This window comes from Schistocerca gregaria, chromosome X, assembly GCF_023897955.1.
Source record: "Schistocerca gregaria isolate iqSchGreg1 chromosome X, iqSchGreg1.2, whole genome shotgun sequence".
Lineage (NCBI taxonomy): Eukaryota > Metazoa > Arthropoda > Insecta > Orthoptera > Acrididae > Schistocerca > Schistocerca gregaria.
This window is the reverse complement of record NC_064931.1, coordinates 555821007-555844622: the sequence shown is the minus strand read 5'-3', so window position 1 is coordinate 555844622 and position 23616 is coordinate 555821007. Positions and strand designations below refer to the sequence as shown.

Sequence of the window (23616 nt, the reverse complement as noted above, 5' to 3'; positions counted from 1 at the left end):
TTCTCCCTCACTGGAAAAGAAAACATCTTTCAAATAGCTTTTGATATGGTCAGACATTTCTTTACAAGATTTCAAAGCTGTCACAAGGACATTTGGGGCTTCAAAAAGAGATTCTCTAATTCTTGCTCGAAGCTCACCATTAGTTTCATTTAAAACTATGAGAAGGTTGGTGGTCAATGTGAAAAAAACTGTTTTGAGCTTTGTACCTGAGAACAAGAAATGTTTAATGATCCCAGAGCTGTGTAATGTATACAGCTGTCTAAACTGGAAAAACTTTGTGAGAAAGTTTTCAAATCTACTCCTGTTAAATGATTATGATGTCATTCTCCAGGCAAGAAACAGTACAATCAAGCTGTTGTCACTAACATATAATAAATTCTCTTCACCAAGGCTTGCAAATGTAATAAAATATGCCTGGTACAAATGAAGACATTTAGAGGATCACCTGTCACAATTTGAAATTCTGTTGATTTTTGTTCTGTATTGTCTTCTTTGTTGTGTATATTGTGTGATGAAATTTTGTTATTTTATGTGTATGGTGTAAAAAAGTCAGGTTTTATGCATTTCCTTACAGGTTATCAATATTGTAAATATTTTATTTCATAATAATTAGTTACTTTTTATTTTCAATTAGCAAAATATGTGTATGTAAACAGTAAAGTAAGAAACAACAAAAAGCCATCCATGTATGTAAAATGTGAAACAACAGTTTAAAAAATAAAACAAATAAAAATAAAATAAATGATTAGAATAGTAATGAATGTTTACATATTTTAATTATGTATACTGAAAATACTTGGAAGTACATTGCATACAGCTTATTTTCCAAGAATGGTATTTCAGAAATCAGCCTTATTATGTAGGAATGTCTTGAAAACATCTTTAATTTGTGTTGTGATAAAAGTTTTCATTTTTCAGATTTTATTAATTTGAAATTATTTTTAGAAATTTATATGAATGGACTGCTGCATAGATTAAAGTATCTTTTCTTTTCATCATTAGCTCAAAGTTTTGGCTGTGAGCCATTTCCAAATATTTGTGAAATTTAGCCCATCAAAACTGACATACTTACAATAGAATCCAAGCAATCATCAAACCACATAACGGTAAAAATGTACTCTACATAGTCCAGTAGATTCCTGCTCTCTGAAGTCAAATGTTGCTTCACTCCTGTTGCTGATATACTTGGTGTAAAGGCTTCAATTATTTCAATTATGAAGTCTGGATAACACCCCCATTTTTAGCCTTTTATGCTTTGATGATTGCTTTGCCTCTCACCTAACTCACATGTGGGAGGATGGTGATTTAAATTCCAATCTAGCCATAGAGATTTAGGTTTGCAACTACTTCCCTGAGTTGCTTATGACCAATGGTGGAATGGCTCAATTTAAAAAGACATGATTCATTTCCTGCTTGTTCCTTTTCAAATCCACACTTGTGCTACAATTCTAAAGACATCAACACCAAAGGGGTGATAAACCTTAATACTCCTTTTTTACAACCCACGTATGTCCGTTTTGATACCTTATACTGTACAATCCTTTGAAATTGGCTTCACAGCCAAAACTAAGCAAGAACAAAAACAAAATGAAGGTATATTTTAAACCACCCAGTGGCTGCCAGTGTGACAGAATGTTAATGCTCAATTTATGGTTGCTGTGAAATCTGTTGCAGCTATACCTTACAGTAACCTTTTTAGAACATATGCCATTTTCAATTTCAGCATCCCTTCGACATTGTCTGTAGTGGATTCTGTATCTTTTATATCCTAGTGGTACACTAATTGAATGATGGCAACATTCCTTGTTTTCCCTTTCTTAAGGAACATTAGGAAGTAGAAATAAACATTTTGACATTCATTTTGTTATTGTCTATCACAATCTGTATCTAATTAATAAGTATGTTCACACAAATGTTTTGCACCTCTGGGAGTTCTATCTATGTGTGAAGATATTTGGAAAAGATTCTGCACCAGACTTTTCTGTCATAATGATTAAAGTATTGATGTATTTGCTCCAATAGCAACTGGGCTTCAGTTAATACATACAGACATTTAAGAAACTACCTGACAATATATCTAGACCAAAAAGGTACCTACTATTTTCAGTTATTCTGCAACATATGTATTTATCTAGAACTATCTGCTATACTCACAAGTATAAATATTTATTATATTTACTTATACAGTCCCTTTTGTAGTTGGATGATCATCCACACTGCAATTGCATTGTGAAACCAATGCCTCTTTATCACTTACAGATGCATTATATATTTCTAAAAAAAAAAAAAAAAAAAGGTTCAAATGGCTCTGAGCACTATGGGACTCAACTTCTGAAGTCATTAGTCCCCTAGAACTTAGAACTAGTTACACCTAACTAACCTAAGGACAGCACACACATCCATGCCTGAGGCTGGATTCAAACCTGCGGCCACAGCGGTCTCACAGTTCCAGACTGCAGCGCCGAGAACCGCACGGATATATTTCTCATTGGTTGGGTTTTCTAAATAAGTTTCCCAGAAATCAAATAATGGAAAATCTAGGACTGAATTATGACAATATAAAAAAAAAGGATAGATTTCTACTCACCCCACACAGGAGACACTGAATCGCACACAGGGATAACAAAAAGACTGCTGTACATTTGAGCTATCAGCCAAAAGGTCTTCTTTTACATTAGAAAACACACACACATTCATGCAAGTACAATTCATACACATGTGATTACTGTCTGTGGCTGTTCAAAGAAGACCTTTTTGCTGGAGGCTCAAATATATAGCAGTCTTTTTGTTGTGCCTGTCTTTAGCTCAACATCTTCTCTATGTGTCAAGTAGAAATCTATCCCTTTTCATAATATAGTGATGATTTTGTAGAATTCATTCTGAATAATTCTGTGGGAATTTTTATTGCAACTGCTACTTGTAAAATTCCCATTTTCTTAGTCTTTTGCGAATTCTTCCAATTATTATAAGATGTTTCTTTAATTACAGTCATTTATCACAAAAATTATCATTACACTGTTCATTTCAGTTCATAGTGACCATTTTAAGAACTTGTATGACTCCAGAATGCTGAGTGTAGTGGGACAGCAACTCATTTTGAATTGTGATGCAAAAAGAGACAGCCAGAGTAGCAACTAAAATGAATGTTTATTTAGTCAGTGACTGGATTCAGGCTACACCCATTCTCGAACCAATCAATGTTTTCCAAGTAGAATTTACATCCAAACTAGCACTAAATAAAGTGGGTATGGGGCCACACATATATGTACACACTTTATTTACTGCTATTTTGGATGGACATTGTACGTGGAAAACATTAGCTTGGTTGAGAATGGGCACACACCAAAACAGGTCACCGACTAAAAAAACATCCAGTTTTATTTGCAACTCTGACTGTCTGTGTTCACCACAATCTTCAGATCTCTCAGAAAAATGAAAATCACATAAAACCATTGATCAATCTACATCTGTTAAATCATGAATTATGAAATTATGAAAAGTACTAATTTCATATACATAGAATACACAAGCTTAAAATATGCTGAAACATACCTTTTTAAAGTGCAGAATGACTGGCAGACATACATACAAGTAAACTCAACTTTTTCATTTACATATATGGAGAAGTTATAAGATGGCTACTAGAAGGATTCATCTACATTTTTTTACCACTGATAGTCACTTTGCCAAAATGGTTTTGCATGTAGACTCAATTTGTACCCCTGTGTATTTAATTTTCTTGACTACTGCTACAAGCACACCAACCCTCACCTCTCATAGGTAGTCCTTTGAGTAAATTATTAGTACTGACCCAAAAAAATCTCACTGCTGTCAGTTTCTGGTTTAACCAGTTTCTCAATACTGTTATGTGCTCCCGTTGCTTCTTAGAAATTTTTCAAATCATGATACTTTTTATGCACTGTTCTGCAGTTGATTTGTAATTGTTTGTAATTATCATATATGCAGAGAATTTATTGCTATCTGATGTACCTGTATGTGAATGCTTTGTAGCTGTGTTCATCCTCATTGGATGAAGAGTCACATAAATAAGGAGGAAAAATTCCCTAATGTGCATTTCACATCATCAGCTGTGTTACCTCCTTCAGGCATTTAAAAGGATATTGTAGCTTTCTCCATTATGGCACAACTCAAAGAAGTTACTGTCTGTCTTGTGACCAAAAAAAATTTAAATAATTTCATTCAGATCCATCCTCAGTTATTAATATAAAAAATAGCACAGATTACAAGTTTCAGCAAAAATCGAATAGCAAAGCTCCTTCTTACATCATTGTGTTGCAGTCAGGAGAAGGAACTGAGTAAGAGGTCAGAACTCAAGTGACAAGCATTCTTTGTTGTTAGGTGTTCTACTATCTGCATCTTATTGCACTCTTTACCACCACTTTTTGCTTTTACAACCTTGTAAACATGTCAAATTACTACCTCAGCAATGCAAACAGGATGGACATTCTGAGGCTTTCCATTCATATAAATTGACTCATTCTATATCCCTGAAAGCTGTCCTTCATGATAGGGGTTATGAAAAATGATGCTTCAGTGAATAAGTCACTTTCATCATTCCCTAAGGGGTGCCATTATTCACTATATCCTGGAGCTGCTATGACCATTGACTTAATGTGGCACAGGATGTTGGAAGTGTTGTAATAAAAGAAGTTTTTTGTACTAATTATTGATCACTGTCAGTTTTAGACAGAATTTTGTAACTTTTGTAAATAGGATTGGCTCTTTACCACTACTGCTTTCAAAGTACTGAGTACCTATACCTGCAAATGGCACACCACTCATTGTCAAATGGATAGACAGATTATAGACTAGTACTTTCTGGTGCTAAGTCAGTGTTGTTGGGCAGTGATAGTATTTGAATTACTTTGTGTCCTTCAGGCATGTGAGTTTGTAAAAAAACTCTCATCAAGTTGATGAATGTAGCAACTCATTGAATTCATTTCTGAATGTGAATTTCTCTACAATCTACATTCTGGTGTTCACTCATGAAACCTATAAACTATCAGATTAAAAGTATTTGCACACCCCTATATAAGTGTAATTGACCACAAGATGTCACAAGAGTTGGACATATGAGTATAAAATGAGGCAGACATGAACATTTGAACCGTTCTAAAACTGCCAATGTTGACTGTTGGTGATGTGATTGTGAAGTGGAAATGCAAAGTGACAACCACAGCTAAACCAAGACCAGACAGACCTCATGAACTGACAGGCAGTGACCATTGAGTATTGTGGAGGGTGGCTGTAAAATATCACATGAAATCAGCAGAAGGATCACATGTGATTTCCAAAGTGCTACCAGCAGTCCAGCTAACACAATGACGGTGCATAAGGAGTTAAATACAATGGGGTATGATCACTGAGCAGCATCTTATAAGCCACATATTTCTATAGTCAATCCTAAGCAATGCTTGGGGTGGTGGAAAGAGCGATGTCAATGGACAAGTGATAACTGGAAATGAGTTATTTGAAGTGGTGAATCATGCTGTACACTATTACAATTTGGTGGAATAATTTGAGTTTGGTGAATGTAATTAGGTGTAGCACCAGTGAAAAAAAATTGATGGTCTAACAGATTTTTCAACACCATTGTGGACTGTGTATAGTACAGGAAATGTTCTCTTATGATGATTCCTTGTATCAGTGTGATAATGAATCTGGTATAAAGCAGGATCCATGAGGCAATGGTTTATGGCCAATAACACTCCTGAAATGAACTGGCCAGCCCAGAGTCGCAACCTGAACCCAATGGAACCTCTTTTTTTATGAGTTAGAATGTCAAATTCACTCCAGACCCCAGTGTCCAATATCACTACTCTCTCTTGTTTTGAATCTTGAGGAAGAATGGGCTGCCATACCTTCACAGACATTCAGACTACTCACTGATAGTGTTCCTAGCAGAGATCAAGCTGCAATAAAGATGAAGGGTGGACACACCCCATATGAATGTCAACTAATAGATGTCTTGAGACTGTATATTTGACCAGGCATCTGTTTCCATGCAATAAAATTAAAGATTTTGTTATATTAAATTTCTCTGTACTTATCAGTATGTTCCTTTTGGGAATATTAGGCACTGTTTATAAGATTTATGAGTTCTAGACTGAGTGCAACAAACAGTTCAAAGAAACTAAATTAACTTTAGTGAGCAAGTTATTATACAGTTTGGATACTTACCGTTGTTATTCTATCTTTGAATAGGATAGTTTATCCTACTGTAATGGGACAGCATTTTCCCACAAACAAACAATTTTCTAATATTAAACACAGTAGATTAATTGCTTAAAATTATACATGCAGGATATTTCATTTGCTTAAATGGAATGATTTTATTTTCGCTGTTCACAGGTGTGCTGTTACTTTAATTATGGATTGTCATATTTCATAATTACTCAGATTCAAATTTTTTAACTATACATTGTTGCCATGAGATACCTGGTGTGTTATGTAAATTCATGATCTGGATGTTTCTTTCAAAAGTCTAGAAACTACTCAAAGACTTTTTACAATTTTCTTTGTGTGCTGACTGACATGGTTCAGTTTAAGACTGGAAGTTTTGTAAGATAACAAGAGACAATGGATATTTGATAATTATTTTAGCTCCAGATATCATTTTATGTAGCTAGTCCATTTATAACACATGCAGACATCCTTTCTTAGTCATTGTACTTTATTTTCAAAGTCACCTGGTTTTGTAACATGCGAAAGCTTTACCACAAGAAAATAACAAATATAAATAAAAGCAGCTATTAAAATGAGTGCTCCATTCACATATCAGATTTGTTTGAATAAAAAAAAAGTAACTCAGAGAAGAGAGACAACTTCTAATATTGTGTGTTAGTATTATCAATAAGTGGCACTAAGTCATTGAACCAAATCTCATGTTTTGTTTCCCCTTAACTGTGTATTTTTAATCTGCATTGTATAGTATGAAGTTCATTGTATGATTTAAAAGTGATGAATTAGTGTACACCATTTTGAATCTCACATCTCAGATTTGTTTGAATAAAAAAAAAAAGTAACTCAGAGAAGAGAGACAACTTCTAATATTGTGTGTTAGTATTATCAATAAGTGGCACTAAGTCATTGAACCAAATCTCATGTTTTGTTTCCCCTTAACTGTGTATTTTTAATCTGCATTGTATAGTATGAAGTTCATTGTATGATTTAAAAGTGATGAATTAGTGTACACCATTTAGAATCTCAATCTACAGCCATAGGAAGCTTTTCCTAAAAGTAATATTAAAGTACTTATTTAGAATTTTGTTTAGACAGAACCACCTGCGCCACAACCACAAAATGTCCTAGAAGATCCAACTGCAGAGCCTGTGATGTGGGCAGTCAGTGACTTGTCATCCATTCCACCAGGAAGCATTCTAATAAATCATCAGGTGTGTGATTATGAATTTACAGTCTTTGATTAACATACTTTCATCACTGAATACAGTTCCACTTCAGATTAAACTGATATATTGAAATTGTTTGTATTACCTTTGCAGACCCTTGAGGCTTACACAAACCCTGATGGGTCTCTGTATCGATTTGATCCTCAACATCCTCCAAAAGTTGTAAGAGAAGACCACAGTGTGAAACTTAGCCGAGGAACTTCACCAGAACCAGAAGCTGATAATCAAACAGACAAGGACCCAGATAAGAAATGTATGTATCTTTTTCATTTGTTGGTTTGCAATAAATTATAGGTATGGAGGCATAAATTTCACAACATAAGTTTTGTACAGCAAAACTATGGACTGACCCATGAATAGCAACTGTAATTAAAAGACATTCAGTGCACTGTCAGATAAGAATACACTCATGAGTACTTGAATTAGTGTCAGCTGCTGTGTGGGAGAGAGAGCACTTTTCTCATTGCAATAAATGAAATAGTTCAGTACATCACAAGACTGTGATATCATGAGGGCTTGTGCTTGCTGTTGGATTGACAGTGCAAAATTGGTAATAAACATGCAACAGCACATTTCATTGTGGCCACATCCTGAGTGCCTAACACATAGGACACTCCATTTCCATGGACATGTGGTTACTGGTGTTTTGTCATACCACCAAGTCAAGAATGTGCCACTAACAACTCCATATATGGAAATCCTCCAATCCCAGAGTTAGCTACCATCACGGAAAAGACTGAATGGAAGACAGAGTAAACATCAAACCTCATGAATGTTTCAGCAGAGCAACATGTCACACCATGGCACATCACTCAGCCATTCTACAGTGGGCAACAACAACAACAACCACAACCAGTGAACAGATATACCATCAAGAACCACAGAAGCAGCTATCCCACATCTGCTCTACCTTGGAACATTTTTCAGACATTTGCCTACAGCCTGCCCTGTAATAGAAGTTTAATATACTTTCTTATTCCATATTTAAATGATAGCATTCACTTTGTGTACATTGCAGTCTTTTTCTGAAATTACAAAAATTACTCCAGAAAGCCTCCCCCCATGAACCATGGACCTTGCCGTTGGTGGGGAGGCTTGCGTGCCTCAGCGATACAGATGGCCGTACCGTAGGTGCAATCACAACGGAGGGGTATCTGTTGAGAGGCCAGACAAACGTGTGGTTCCTGAAGAGGGGCAGCAGCCTTTTCAGTAGTTGCAGGGGCAACAGTCTGGATGATTGACTGATCTGGCCTTGCAACATTAACCAAAACGGCTTTGCTGTGCTGGTACTGCGAACGGCTGAAAGCAAGGGGAAACTACAGCCGTAATTTTTCCCGAGGACATGCAGCTTTACTGTATGATTAAATGATGATGGCATCCTCTTGGGTAAAATATTCCGGAGGTAAAATAGTCCCCCATTCGGATCTCCGGGCGGGGACTACTCAAGAAGATGTCGTTATCAGGAGAAAGAAAACTGGCGTTCTACGGATCGGAGCGTGGAATGTCAGATCCCTTAATCGGGCAGGTAGGTTAGAAAATTTAAAAAGGGAAATGGATAGGTTAAAGTTAGATATAGTGGGAATTAGTGAAGTTCGGTGGCAGGAGGAACAAGACTTCTGGTCAGGTGACTACAGGGTTATAAACACAAAATCAAATAGGGGTAATGCAGGAGTAGGTTTAATAATGAATAGGAAAATAGGAATGCGGGTAAGCTACTACAAACAGCATAGTGAACGCATTATTGTGGCCAAGATAGATACGAAGCCCACACCTACTACAGTAGTACAAGTTTATATGCCAACTAGCTCTGCAGATGATGAAGAAATTGAAGAAATGTACGATGAAATAAAAGAAATTATTCAGATAGTGAAGGGAGACGAAAATTTAATAGTAATGGGTGACTGGAATTCGAGTGTAGGAAAAGGGAGAGAAGGAAACATAGTAGGTGAATATGGATTGGGGCTAAGAAATGAAAGAGGAAGCCGCCTAGTAGAATTTTGCACAGAGCACAACTTAATCATAGCTAACACTTGGTTTAAGAATCACGAAAGAAGGTTGTATACGTGGAAGAACCCTGGAGATACTAAAAGGTATCAGATAGATTATATAATGGTAAGACAGAGATTTAGGAACCAGGTTTTAAGTTGTAAGACATTTCCAGGGGCAGATGTGGAATCTGACCACAATCTATTGGTTACGACATGTAGATTAAAACTGAAGAAACTGCAAAAAGGTGGGAATTTAAGGAGATGGGACCTGGATAAACTGAAAGAACCAGAGGTTGTACAGAGTTTCAGGGAGAGCATAATGGAACAACTGACAGGAATAGGGGAAAGAAATACAGTAGAAGAAGAATGGGTAGCTCTGAGGGATGTAGTAGTGAAGGCAGCAGAGGATAAAGTAGGTACAAAGACGAGGGCTGCTAGAAATCCTTGGGTAACAGAAGAAATATTGAATTTAATTGATGAAAGGAGAAAATATAAAAATGCAGTAAATGAAGCAGGCAAAAAGGATTACAAACGTCTCAAAAATGAGATCGACAGGAAGTGCAAAATGGCTAAACAGGGATGGCTAGAGGACAAATGTAAGGATGTAGAAGCTTATCTCACTAGGGGTAAGATAGATACTGCCTACAGGAAAATTAAAGAGACCTTTGGAGAGAAGAGAACCACGTGTATGAATATCAAGAGCTCAGATGGCAGCCCAGTTCTAAGCAAAGAAGGGAAGGCAGAAAGGTGGAAGGAGTATATAGAAGGTTTATACAAGGGTGATGTACTTGAGGACAATATTATGGAAATAGAAGAGGATGTAGATGAAGACGAAATGGGAGATACGATACTGCGTGAAGAGTTTGACAGAGCACTGAAAGACCTGAGTCGAAACAAGGCCCCCGGAGTAGACAACATTCCATTAGAACTACTGACGGCCTTGGGAGAGCCAGTAATGACAAAACTCTACCAGCTGGTGAGCAAGATGTATGAGACAGGCGAAATACCCTCAGACTTCAAGAAGAATATAATAATTCCAATCCCAAAGAAAGCAGGTGCTGACAGATGTGAAAATTACCGAACTATCAGTTTAATAAGCCACGGCTGCAAAATACTAACGCGAATTCTTTACAGACGAATGGAAAAACTGGTAGATGCAGACCTCGGGGAAGATCAGTTTGGATTCCGTAGAAATGTTGGAACACGTGAGGCAATACTGACCTTACGACTTATCTTAGAAGAAAGATTAAGAAAAGGCAAACCTACGTTTCTAGCATTTGTAGACTTAGAGAAAGCTTTTGACAATGTTGACTGGAATACTCTTTTTCAAATTCTAAAGGTGGCAGGGGTAAAATACAGGGAGCGAAAGGCTATTTATAATTTGTACAGAAACCAGATGGCAGTAATAAGAGTCGAGGGGCATGAAAGGGAAGCAGTGGTTGGGAAAGGAGTGAGACAGGGTTGTAGCCTCTCCCCGATGTTATTCAATCTGTATATTGAGCAAGCAGTAAAGGAAACAAAAGAAAAATTTGGAGTAGGTATTAAAATTCATGGAGACGAAGTAAAAACTTTGAGGTTCGCCGATGACATTGTAATTCTGTCAGAGACAGCAAAGGACTTGGAAGAGCAGTTGAACGGAATGGACAGTGTCTTGAAAGGAGGATATAAGATGAACATTAACAAAAGCAAAACGAGGATAATGGAATGTAGTCAAATTAAATCCGTAGATGCTGAGGGAATTAGATTAGGAAATGAGACACTTAAAGTAGTAAAGGAGTTTTGCTATTTAGGAAGTAAAATAACTGATGATGGTCGAAGTAGAGAGGATATAAAATGTAGACTGGCAATGGCAAGGAAAGCGTTTCTGAAGAAGAGAAATTTGTTAACATCGAATATAGATTTATGTATCAGGAAGTCCTTTCTGAAAGTATTTGTTTGGAGTGTAGCCATGTATGGAAGTGAAACATGGACGATAACTAGTTTGGACAAGAAGAGAATAGAAGCTTTCGAAATGTGGTGCTACAGAAGAATACTGAAGATAAGGTGGATAGATCACGTAACTAATGAGGAGGTATTGAATAGGATTGGGGAGAAGAGAAGTTTGTGGCACAACTTGACTAGAAGAAGGGATCGGTTGGTAGGACATGTTTTGAGGCATCAAGGGATCACAAATTTAGCATTGGAGGGCAGCGTGGAGGGTAAAAATCGTAGAGGGAGACCGAGAGATGAGTACACTAAGCAGATTCAGAAGGATGTAGGTTGCAGTAGGTACTGGGAGATGAAGCAGCTTGCACAGGATAGAGTAGCATGGAGAGCTGCATCAAACCAGTCTCAGGACTGAAGACAACAACAACAACTCCAGAAAGGGTTTTTCCAAATGTTCACATATTCCATTCAAATTTAAAAGTCAAGAAAATCTTGTCAATACTGTGTTTAATAGTCTATGTGTTGCATTATTACTCTACTACATACCAATAATCACTAAATGAAATCAAATTAAGAAGTATTAGCAACAGAAAGTTAAAAACATTTAGATACCATATAGTAGTTATTGGTGACTAACACTAATTTCTCTTTTTGAGAAAGGAAAAATTGTTAAGACATTAAAGAAATGTTGTTCATTTGCAAATATCACATGTTCCTTGGTAAAAATACATTTGGTTTCAAGTTACAAGACAGTGAACAACTAACAAAGAATGATTTAACCGTCCACATATGATTTAACTATCTTTAAAAATATACAGAATTTTACTTGCCATAAAACTTTGTAACTGAATAATTTAACAATATCCTCAAGATAGCCCAAATATATTATACACAGCACTTAAATATGTAGAGCTCATAATATATGCAGACACTGCTCAAAACACAGCCTCATGTATCTCAACAACAAAAACTGTAGAAACTGGAATATTCACATTCGTATATGTGTTTCTAAATTCAGTCACTAGACTGAAACACCAATTACGATACAACACTCTCCCCTATACGCTTTTGATACACACCAATAACAGGGTATGAGTATGTGAAAAATACATGAATGCGAACGACTTACCAAAAGGGGATTGTTTCGGCAAGTCATGAAATTTTCTCATGTGGAGGATGTTTGCATGGAGGCAAAATGAACTTGCTTATCTCTCAACAGTGAATGATACAAGAACCTACTCTCAAATTATGTTTATTAATTATTTCACATCCAGCACCCGCCAGGTCATCTTTACTTTCATAAAGAGAATATCACATACCATTGCTTCCCAATTATCTCGGAATTAGTGAAGATCATTCCACAAAGATATGGCTGCCTGCATAGCTCTCACAATTAACATAACTACAGCTCTACTGAGCACATTTGAGCTACCATCAAGCAACATGTAAATGCCTAGGGTCCTATTTAACTAATCTCCATCACGCCATCACGGATTAGATAGCTCCCTAATACCTTGAAAGTCTTGTGTAGTCCATGTCAAGAAGGGTCACTGCCTGCATCAGCATGAAATGCCATGCAACATGCTACTAGAGGAGGGAATGGGGGGGGGGGCTTTGTATTCACTTACTAAAGAGTGTATAAGTAACTCCAGATTATTTTAATGCCCAGAATCATATGTCTACAGAAAATCCACTATTGATCTATTTTAGACTGCTATCTTAAATTGTTTTTATTAAATTTTTCACTTTCCCCTTGTGTACATAAAACTACAATTAGAAAAAAAAAGTCATGATTTTGTATTATGAAAATCATTCTCATTAAAGGTAACATACTTTAGTAATAAAACATTCTTTCTATTACAGCTGAGAGCAGTACAACAGAAAATGAGCAGCCACCAAAGCATTCCTCACCAGTTCTTAGAACAACTGCTACATCTCCATCCTTGCCCGAGACATCTTCAGCAGATCATAGTCCTGCAACTACAGCAACTACAGCAACTACAGCAACTACAACTGAACAGCAGCTCCCCACACCTCCATCAAATGTTGTGTCTGTATCTCAGACTTCAACATCAACCCAGCCTCAGTTCATGGCAGTGTGTCACTCCGGCCCATGTCCTTATGTGACAGTGCAGCCTGACCAGCCTCTATTCTTCCCCAACACACCACAGTTTCTACAGCCTGTGGGAATGCAGCCAGGAGAAGTCTATGGAACTCCAGCAGCAAATCAAAATGTGACGCCTTGTCCCTTGCAATCATCTCCATTGATTTACACTAGTTATCCTGTTCCAGTTCCTGGAGGTGCCTCAGGAGTTAATGCAGTTTATGATACAAGGCTGTTAGTAAGTATATTAATTTGAAGGCCTTTACTGTTTTCTCTAATTTACAATGATGAAATAGTTATCTGCCAAAGCATCCACATTAATGTCCAATTACTCTCATAATACAATCTACAGCATGTTCATACAGTGACTATAATATGTTATGTATAGTGTAATTAGGAAAATTACACATACATTACAATAATAAAGAGAAATGATCTTACAACAGAAACATTTTAGACGTCCTGCAAATAAACAAATTCATCTGACAGTGTCGTTAGAGTAAGAGTGGTTACGACTGCTGTGGTATAGTGACAATGTTCATCAAAGGTAAAACAATTATCAAGTCAGACAGGAGGATATTGATGTCTGATAGACTGATAAATAATCACTAATACCCTACTTAGCAGATGAATATAGGATGTTTAACGAATGTCTGGCAAATATAGATGATTTGTGGTTGGAGATAAAGCATATTACAAAATGTGCTGTGTGTAAATCTGCATGAAGTGAGAAAATAAAGTAGGCCAAAGACCCATCTTAGTGTAATGCAACCATATGGAAATGTAAAAACAGAGATTGATAATTCTTGCTCCAAAAATGAACGCTGGGAAACTGATAGTGAAATCTTAATGGTAATTAATGCATCCATAACAAAAGTTATGTATAATGCCTAAAACAAATTCCTTAGGCATAACTTAGCAAAAAGTCATTTAAAAAATCTTAAAATGACCTGGTCTTATGCAGAGTCAGTGAATATATCAAAACCTTTAATAGTGTTTCTCACAGATCAGTTGTTTCTGAATTCTGAAGTAACCAACCCTGGTCTAGAAAAATATTGAAACTTCTCAAAACAGTCAAATGAGATACTGATTGAGCTCCTATTATATTTGACACTGGATTTGTTATGGAACTAGTCCCTTTCGTAACTTATATTTACCAACAATCTTTTGTGTAGCTAACTCTCTCACATGACTGTGAAAGAGCACAATTTAAACCTGTTTACAGCAATACTGCAAGAATGATTGAACAGAAATACAATGTACTACCCAAATTGTCTGTCTGTTGCAGGATTATAAATCTGAATGTTATATAGTTTCTCTCAAAGGATTGAGGAGGTTCAGGAAAAGCCATTTTTGTGAGACATAACTCAATTTTATTGCAAACTATATCTTGCTACTACAAAACACAGGTAAACAGGATTCCATCTTCGTAGAATTCTTCAAGGCATTCAGCACATGATCATTTGGTGAATTTTCCCACACATGGGACTGGTACAGCCCAGTACATTGTTCAAGAGAAATGGAAGCAACATTTCATGTGATCAAATAATAATGCAGATATTCTCAATACGTGCAACTTTTATATGCCGGTAAGGTAGAACACTAATATTATTATATTGTTTGTCAATGTTATTTATGTCCACAAGAGTGTATTAGTAGTTGATCTTCGTAAGGCAATGTCAATGAACAAGAGAAAGGACATCATAGTATCCAAATAATAGATAAGTGGTAAATTTCTGGAGCCAGTCACATTCTCAGATATCTAAGGAGAATACTACAAAGTGATGTGAAATGAAAGGAGCTCACATAAAGAGTAATATGAAAGTTAAATAGAAGATTCATATTTGTTGGGAGAATTCTGGAAAAGTCCAGTATGTTATATCTTTTAAGAGTGTCTAGGTAACATATATATGTGATTAATGTTGGAAGATCACAGGTTAATGTAAGTGCGAGGAAAGACAATGCAAATGTGAAATGCTGTTACATTAAAATTAGTGTAACTACCAGAATTTTGAATGCAAGCATACAAAGGTGCATGCATTGTTTTGTACAGGTGCTGGATGTCAGTTTATGGGACGGGAGTTCCATGCCTGTTGCATTTGGTGGGTTAATACAGGGGTGTTTAGTGGTGGTTATGGATGGCACTGGAGTTGTCATCCAAAAAGTCCTATATGTGCTTGATTGGAGACAGATCTGTTGATTGAGTAGGTCAAGGCAACATGTTGACAGTATGTAGAGCATGTTGGTTTCCAATAGTGGCATGTGGGTGAGTGTTAACCTTTTGTATGACACCACCTGGAATGCTTTTCATGAATCGTGGCATAACAGGTCAAATCATGACTGACATACAGATTTGCTTTCAGGGTGTGTGGGGTAACCACGAGAGTGCTGCTGCTGTCTTATGAAATCACACCCCACCCTTAACCCCAAGTGTAGGTCCAGTGTGTCTAGGTGGCAGACAGGTTGACTGCAGGCACTCACCTGTCCTCCTTCTACCCAATACACAGGCATCACTGGCACCAAGGCAAAACCAGTGTTTATCAGGAAACACTACAGACCACCACTCCATCCTCCAATGAGCTCTCACTGGACACACCACTGAAGTGGTTTGGGGTCAGTGGAATGCATGCTAGAGGGCATCTCACTCAGAGCTGTCCTAGAAATAACCAATTTGTAACAGCTTGTTTTGTAATTGTGCCAATTACTGCTCAAATTGCTGCTGCAGACGCAGTATGATGTGATACAGCCATACCCCAAACATGATGATCTTCCCTCTCAGTAGTGCCAAGTGGCCGTTCAGAGGCTGGTCGTCTTGTGACCGTGTCTTCCCCTGATAACTGCTGCCAGCAGTCATGTACAGTGGCTACATTCCTGCAAAGTCTTTCTGCAATATCATGGAAGGGACATCCAGTGTCTTGTTGCCCTATTGTATGACATCACTCAACTCATTGAGCTGCTGATAATGGTATCTTCATTTTCTTAAAGGCATTCTTGACCATCATCAACTCACTACGTCCAGTTGCAGAGGTAACTAACACTCACAACCAGTACAGTGTGTAATTGAAGCAAACTTGATTTCATCCACATAGTGGTGCCAATAGCGCCATTCTAATGCAACTACAGCTAAATTTGAATAGCTGTCTTCTTTAAGCTGTAGAAACACATCTACTAAATTTTGTTTATGTTGCACATCTCCTTCTTGGTATGGTGATTTATTCTGTAAGTGTGTATACAGGTTTGCAAACTTCCTTTGAGCCACGGATGGGCTCTCATTGCTCTCATAGAAGGCCTTCACAGGAGCTATATGCTCAGGCCATGTACCATGACATTTTCACGTACAAGTGAGTGATAACAACAACACACATGCAATTGCTCATACTAATACCCATCATACCCCATGGCCAACTGTGCAGTTTGAATGTAACCTGGGGAGAGGTTACATTCTTCCAATGTTTTGGAGAGGCAAAGCAGTGTTACTCCTGGTGTCATGATGTGAGGAACCATTGGGTATGACTTCAGGTCACAGCTGCTAATGATTGGGGGAACTTTTATGGCAAAACAGTACATCATGGACATTCTGCTTAATCATGTGTTAGCTCTCACACAATTATATCATGGTGTCATTTCTCAACAGGACAATGCTTGTCCGCACATGTAACTTGTCTCTATGAACTGTCTACATGATGCTAGTGTACTCCTGTTGCCAGGAAGACACATGATCCGTCTCCAATGAAACATATGTGAGACCAGGTGGGATATCAACTCTGTCTGAGTGCCAGTATCCAGGATATCAAGGACCAGTTAGAGCACTTGTGGACCAGATACCCTGACAAGAGGACATGACCTCATACTGCCAGTGTCTGTAAATTTGACTCAATCATGTGATCACTGAAACAATGTCACATACCCTCTCAACCCATGAAGTTTCACTTTGTTTCCTGCTCCCCTTTTGATGCTTCACTTTTGTTGTCATGCAGTGTATTTATAGGCTAGTTTATGACTCCATTGCTGATATATGTAAGTTTTGGCATTTTTGCCCAGTGCAAAAATAACAGCTAATAGGACACCAACTGCTCCCATAGGAAAGATGAAATTTTGGTCTACTGAAAAGAAAGTAATATAGAGTTTGAATGAAATGTGACACCTGTTGAAATTTTAGATTTTGCAGAAAGAGACAATCCATAGAAAATGCAATATGGAACTGATTCACCAGCACCACATTGTGATATGAAATTTATGTATATTACATCTGCAATGTCATTGCCATGGAAATTGTTTGGGTTCAAACTGCAGCAGCAACCTTGGAGTGAAATAAAAATACTGAAGTTCAGAGTCACAGGAAGATACCTGAATGAGACTGTTACTTGAATATTTCTTGATATATGGAAGAAAATAATTAACCATGCATGAAATGAGATCAAGAGATTGAATAAATAAAAGGACTTAGGAGAATAAACAATGCTAGTTACAATAGTTACTCAATCAGTTGCTGAATGAACATTCATTATAATGAGATTTGTGTGGTGCATGTGAATGCCTTTCAAATCACTATGATCTTGATGTTTCTGTCACCCCAAAAAAGGAAGGAAAGGTCCTCATCTCTCTCTCTCTCTCTCTCTCTCTCTCTCTCTCTCTCTCTTTCTCTCTCTCTCTCTCTCTCTCTCTCTGTGTGTGTGTGTGTGTGTGTGTGTGTGTGTGTGTGTGTGTGTGTGTGTAACTGGAAATTTCTTATCTTCTGTAGTGCTGGCAGCATTTTGCACTTTGTGATTGAGAGTTAGCAACAGTACTGCAGGCCATCAGAGATATTCTTTCACAGAATGGAGTAATGTTATCATCTTAAAGTGCTCTAAACGGCTGTCTTGTGTGTGATTGTTTTTGATATTCTAATGAGACTTTTAAATATTATTGGTGTTGCACTCCTGTTGATAATTGAATACAAATTTGAGTGCTTACTCTCCCTCTGACATGCTTTTTTTTCTTGTGCCCAAGCTATTATTGCATGTCACATGCATCTCCTTAGTATTCTTCAGCTCTGACAGATGAGATGATTGCTAGGATCTCAATAAATTTATTACCTGGCCCTAATCCATGCTTGAACTAAATCCTGTTCCTTGTTGATTAGGTTTTCAAATATCCTTGTTTTCATAGACCACGGTACCAGCCATTTTGTGTCTAATTTCATAACTATATACCAGTCAGGGTGTGGTAAGAGTTAATTTGCTTGGCTCTTGTTTTAGGTGAGTACATTGCTGATATTCCTGGCAGTTCTCCACAGCTATTACAATTATGTATCCAAATATGACATTCAGAACTAACACAGAATGTTGTATATACTCAGTTTTCAGAGACTTGGATCATTTTTAACAATATGAAACAGTCAATTTACTATCATTAGCATTGGATGCTGTGTTTCAGTAAGAGTCTGCCAATTTTCTTGGGGACCGGGCAATCATAGGGCAGATAAGTGAAGCTTAGTTTATTTTTTTCTTTCTCATTCTTGATCTCTTTTGAGAGATATTGTTGATTTTATATGCAGTGACTGCACTATCTGTCACTCTGAGTACCTGTTAACTTGGGGCACTGTTACTTGTTGCTGTAGGTCTTTGGTAAGGCTTTTCTTTTCAGACAGAGTTTGAGGTCTATGACCCACAGTCAATAGCAAGGCATTTCTTTTTGATAGATGGTGAAAACTCAAGGTGCAGCCTTACAGGTATATTTATATGAATTTTTTATACACATCACTGACAAGGGATCCATCCACTTGTCTCTTAACTAATATACTGAGGAAATATTACTGGGCCTCTTTTCCATTTTCCATTGTGAATTCTATATTAGGATGGATATGGTTTATAGGTTTTACAAGAGCTTGCAAGGTTTTCCTCTTCCATGTGGCAGTATCAAAAATATATCATCTATGTTTCAATAAAAACATGTTGGGCTTAACCTACCATATTCTAGAGCTGTTTCCACAAAATCTTCCATTTATAGGTTTGGTAATGTGCTACCCAGTGCCAACAATTTAGGTTCTTCATAAAATTTTGGATCAAACAGATAACAGGTAAATGTGAGAACAACATAGCTGAAGTGTTCAGTAAGACAATGATAGAACTTTTTCCCAGTTCATTCCAAGAATTCTAAAAGTGGGACTACCACATAGAGAGGTTTCACATAAAAACTAATCATAATATACTTACCTTGGAGCTGCAGTTGACAAAGACAGTGTATAAATTCATCAGAATTGTGAATGTGATGTTCCCTCTGCACTCATAAATTTGCTGAGAATGTGCTCATACGTCTTATTTTATTATTATTATTTTATTTTATTGCATATTCCATTGATCCAGATTGCAAGTAGTTGCAAGGATACGGAATGAGTCAATATTTTTATAATGTTAACAATACAGCAGCAGGTAATTTGGTTAATTCATGACAAGACTTGTAGTAACAACATGGAACACTAGAAGAAATAAAAACATATTAAATACGTAAGAATTAATACTCATGAGTACATACTCAAACTGACAATATCAAACTATCTGAGCAACAATGTAACACTACAGTAAGAAATAGTTAACATTTATGCTAACATTGAATGACTAATTCAATTGTATAATAAAAACTTGCTCCCATGCACTAAAAAATTCACTAATTGAATATAATGACTTTTGTATTAGATATTCCTTCAGTTTGCTCTTGAACTTTGGTGTTTCAAGAGCAAGACTTTTGATGACACTGGGTAGAGCATTGTAAATTTTGATGCCTTATAATTTACTCCTTTCTGTACAAGGATATAGTTTGACTGGTTGCTATGAATGTCCTCTTTTGACCTTGTGTTGTGACCATGATATTCCCTATTGGTTTTGAAGAGAGAGTGGTTTTTATTAATGAAACATACAAGAGAGTATGTGTGCTGAGATATCATTGTAAATACCTGCAGTTTCCTAAACAGATTCCTGCATGAATGCCTTGGTTGCATACCACTCATGATGCATATAGCTCTCTTCTGAGCAATAAAAACTTTTGCCAAGGGTATGGAAATATCTGACATAAGCAGCTCTTATGGAATCCTTATGTGTGGTTGATGCAATTATGAGTAAGGTAAATGTTTCATAATGTAACCTTTTTCTATATTTAGTATATGGTTGGACCAATTCAGTTTGCAAGCTATCTACACACCCAGAAACTTAGCTGAGTCGACTTGCTTTATTTGTTGTCCATTACCTTCTATATTTATATCCCCTGGTTCTTTATGTGCTATAGAAACTGTGCATAATGAGTTATTTTTGCATTCAGAGAGAGTGCATTAGAGTTAAACCACTTCAGAATGTTGTCAAATGCATTGTTTGCACATGTTACCCCATTGTTCCCTGTTGCTTTATCAACTAGAAGAGAAGTATTGTCAGCAAATAGGGTGAACTTGCTCACTTATGTGGTGCAGTGTGAGACGTCATTTATAAATATAAGAAACAGTAAGGGTCCCAATACTGAGCGTAGAGGCATTCCTAGTGTTGACTGTGCCCCACTTAGGTAAAGCTGGGATTCCACTACTGTCAGTAATTATTACCCTTTGTTTCCTATCTGTAAGGAAGAATTTAATCCCTGTCCCCATTATTCCACTTAAACCATAGTAGTCTGCTTTATTTAGCAGAATGTCATGGTTGACACAGTCAAAAGCCTTGAATAGATCACATAAGATTCAAACTGGTGCCATTTTTCTGATCAGAAATTCAGTAATTCAAGATTCAGTGAGCATCATCAATTGATAGGCCTTGCCAGAAACCAAACTGACATTGACTGAGAACGTTATGGCTGTACAGGTGATTAACAATCCCCCTGAATATCAGTTTCTCAAGGGCCTTTGAAAATCTTGTTGGCATGGATATTGGGCAGTAGTTTGTTACATCAGTTTTTTCATCTCTCTTGAAAACTGGTTTCACACAGGCATATTTTAATCTAAGTGGATCAATACCTTGTATTTGGGATTCATTTAAAATGTGACACAAGACTGCATTTATGTAGCCATGACAGTGCTGAAGTATCTTAGTTGAAATATCATCAACCTGACAAAAGTTTTTTGATTTCATCTCTCTGATTGTCCTGTTGATCTTACTAATTGTTATGGGGGTTATCTTCATCTGGAAAACTGTGGCATTGTTAGCTTTATGCAGAAGGATTATCACATCACTTACTGAGCCTTCACAGACAATTTTTTCAGCAACTGTTGAAAAACGTTTACTGAAGATATTAGCAACATCCTCAGTATTTCTTACAGTATTTTCATCCTGGATTAATTCTGTGTCAGTCATGTACTCTACTTTTTTACCACTCTCCGTTTTTATAATTTTCCAGATGGTTTTTGATTTGTTATTTGAGTTATCAGTTTTAGATGTTATGTACAATGTTTTGGATTTTTTATCACTCTTTTAAAAATATTACAGTACAATCTGTCTTGTCAGCTGATGCACAAGTGCACCAATGTTGCTAACTATTAACCTTAGAGGAATGCCTTCTCTGTGCACCATACTAAATTCCTTATGGATTCACTGATGTCAACCTATTTCATATTTGACAAAACATATTATGAAAAAACTGATGTTTTGATGATTGGCAACCCACTGTCACCCATTAAAACCAACCTTTAATTGGTCTCTTGAAGGACCTAAAAGTTCTCAGGGGTAATTTGAAATAATTTCCAGATATGTTTCCTTGGTGTATTCGTTGAGAGAAGAGAGGACAGAATCATTTGCTATAGAAAATCAATGCATAAAAATCTCATATCTCCATGACTTCTGCCATCACCATTTATCACAAATAAATATTCTGCTGAGAGCTATGGTTCATAGAATGTGAATAAAACAGATAATGAGTGCGACACTGAAGAACAAAACCCAAAAAAAAGGGTTCAAAAACTAAAGGGTACTCAAATAAATTTTCTGAGCAGGCAATGCAGCCAAAATAAACAACACCTGTGGGAGACACTAAACTGGAACGCCTGTGGGAGACACCAAACTGGGAAATAAAAAGGAAGACCAAGGGTCCATTACCCATGCTATGTTGCATAAATCTCCAGACTGTCTGTAGGGTACATTACTTGGTGATGTTGCATGTCATATATGAGAGAGATTATTAGAACAGCCTATGAGAGTTACAAAGAACATAAAAGGCATTCTTGGCCCAAACAGCCAAGCGAACCAGCTCTCAGCATACAGTGAGTATAATATAATCATGAAATTAGATACAAGAAGACCAGTATTATGGTATGCGTCGCAACTTAAAAATAAGGCTGTCAGGAAACCTTTTAAAAAGGGGCAAAGTTTTCAATATAAGCAAGTCCTGACACACAGAACTCAGTTTATTTGCATCTTATCATTAAACACATCTGTCAAGGCTGGGAAATGCTGCAGAGAAGTGTATTTCATGATAAAATCATATAGGTATAGGAAAACAAATGTACACTCAAAACTGTAACAAGTGCCATGAGGAAAACTCAGCTAGAAATGGGTATATAACACTGACAGTACCTTACAGCACTCACACATAATAGACTAAAAATTGCTAGATCAGCCATTACAATATTGTGTACAAATTCTCAATTCACGAAATTTGAAATGTTGTATACTTCGTGGCCTCAACCCAAGATTAAGGTTGAGTGACTGATAACTACTGTGGGATAACTTTGTCAGATCAGCCACTGAGGGATCATAAATATTATTTGTCACTTGAACCTAACAAATGGGTAGGCCAAGGAGGAATTGTTACCTATTAAGTTCTGCTAGGTTGTGGAGAATTTGTAGACTTTCTACATATCACCTACTTCCATGATGATTTCCATCAATGCAATGTCAGCAAGACTTCTAAAGAAGTGATTTAAAACTTCAGTCAGATAATGGATGCCCTTGAGTGTATTGAGAATATGAAGAAATTCTGATCATTAAGGATAAATTATGATGTCCCCTAAAATTATGGTATAACTACCTGTAATATGTGTTGAATTGTGACCCAAAGTGTTGCCAATGAGGATCCAGTGATCAAATGAGCAGTCAGTTAAATGGGTCAGAATCAGGTCACCTTACTGGTGATTTATTGTAATCAGGGTTACATATATACTTCGTGCCATTTATTTCTCCATACATACCATATAACATTGATTATACATATCAGGTGTAGA

General features: G+C 36.8%; 1 protein-coding gene across 5 annotated transcripts in view; it reads left to right on the top strand.

The window, feature by feature from the left end:
* Positions 1 to 23616, top strand: part of LOC126298590 (cAMP-regulated phosphoprotein 21) — a 1220135-nt gene that overhangs the window by 1112842 nt on the left and 83677 nt on the right. For all 5 annotated transcript variants that reach the window (XM_049989965.1, XM_049989963.1, XM_049989964.1 and 2 more), the window contains 3 exons: positions 7296 to 7415; positions 7524 to 7683; positions 13208 to 13686. In XM_049989965.1, the coding sequence (XP_049845922.1) occupies positions 7296 to 7415; positions 7524 to 7683; positions 13208 to 13686 (759 nt within the window). The remainder of the gene's footprint in view (positions 1 to 7295; positions 7416 to 7523; positions 7684 to 13207; positions 13687 to 23616) is intronic.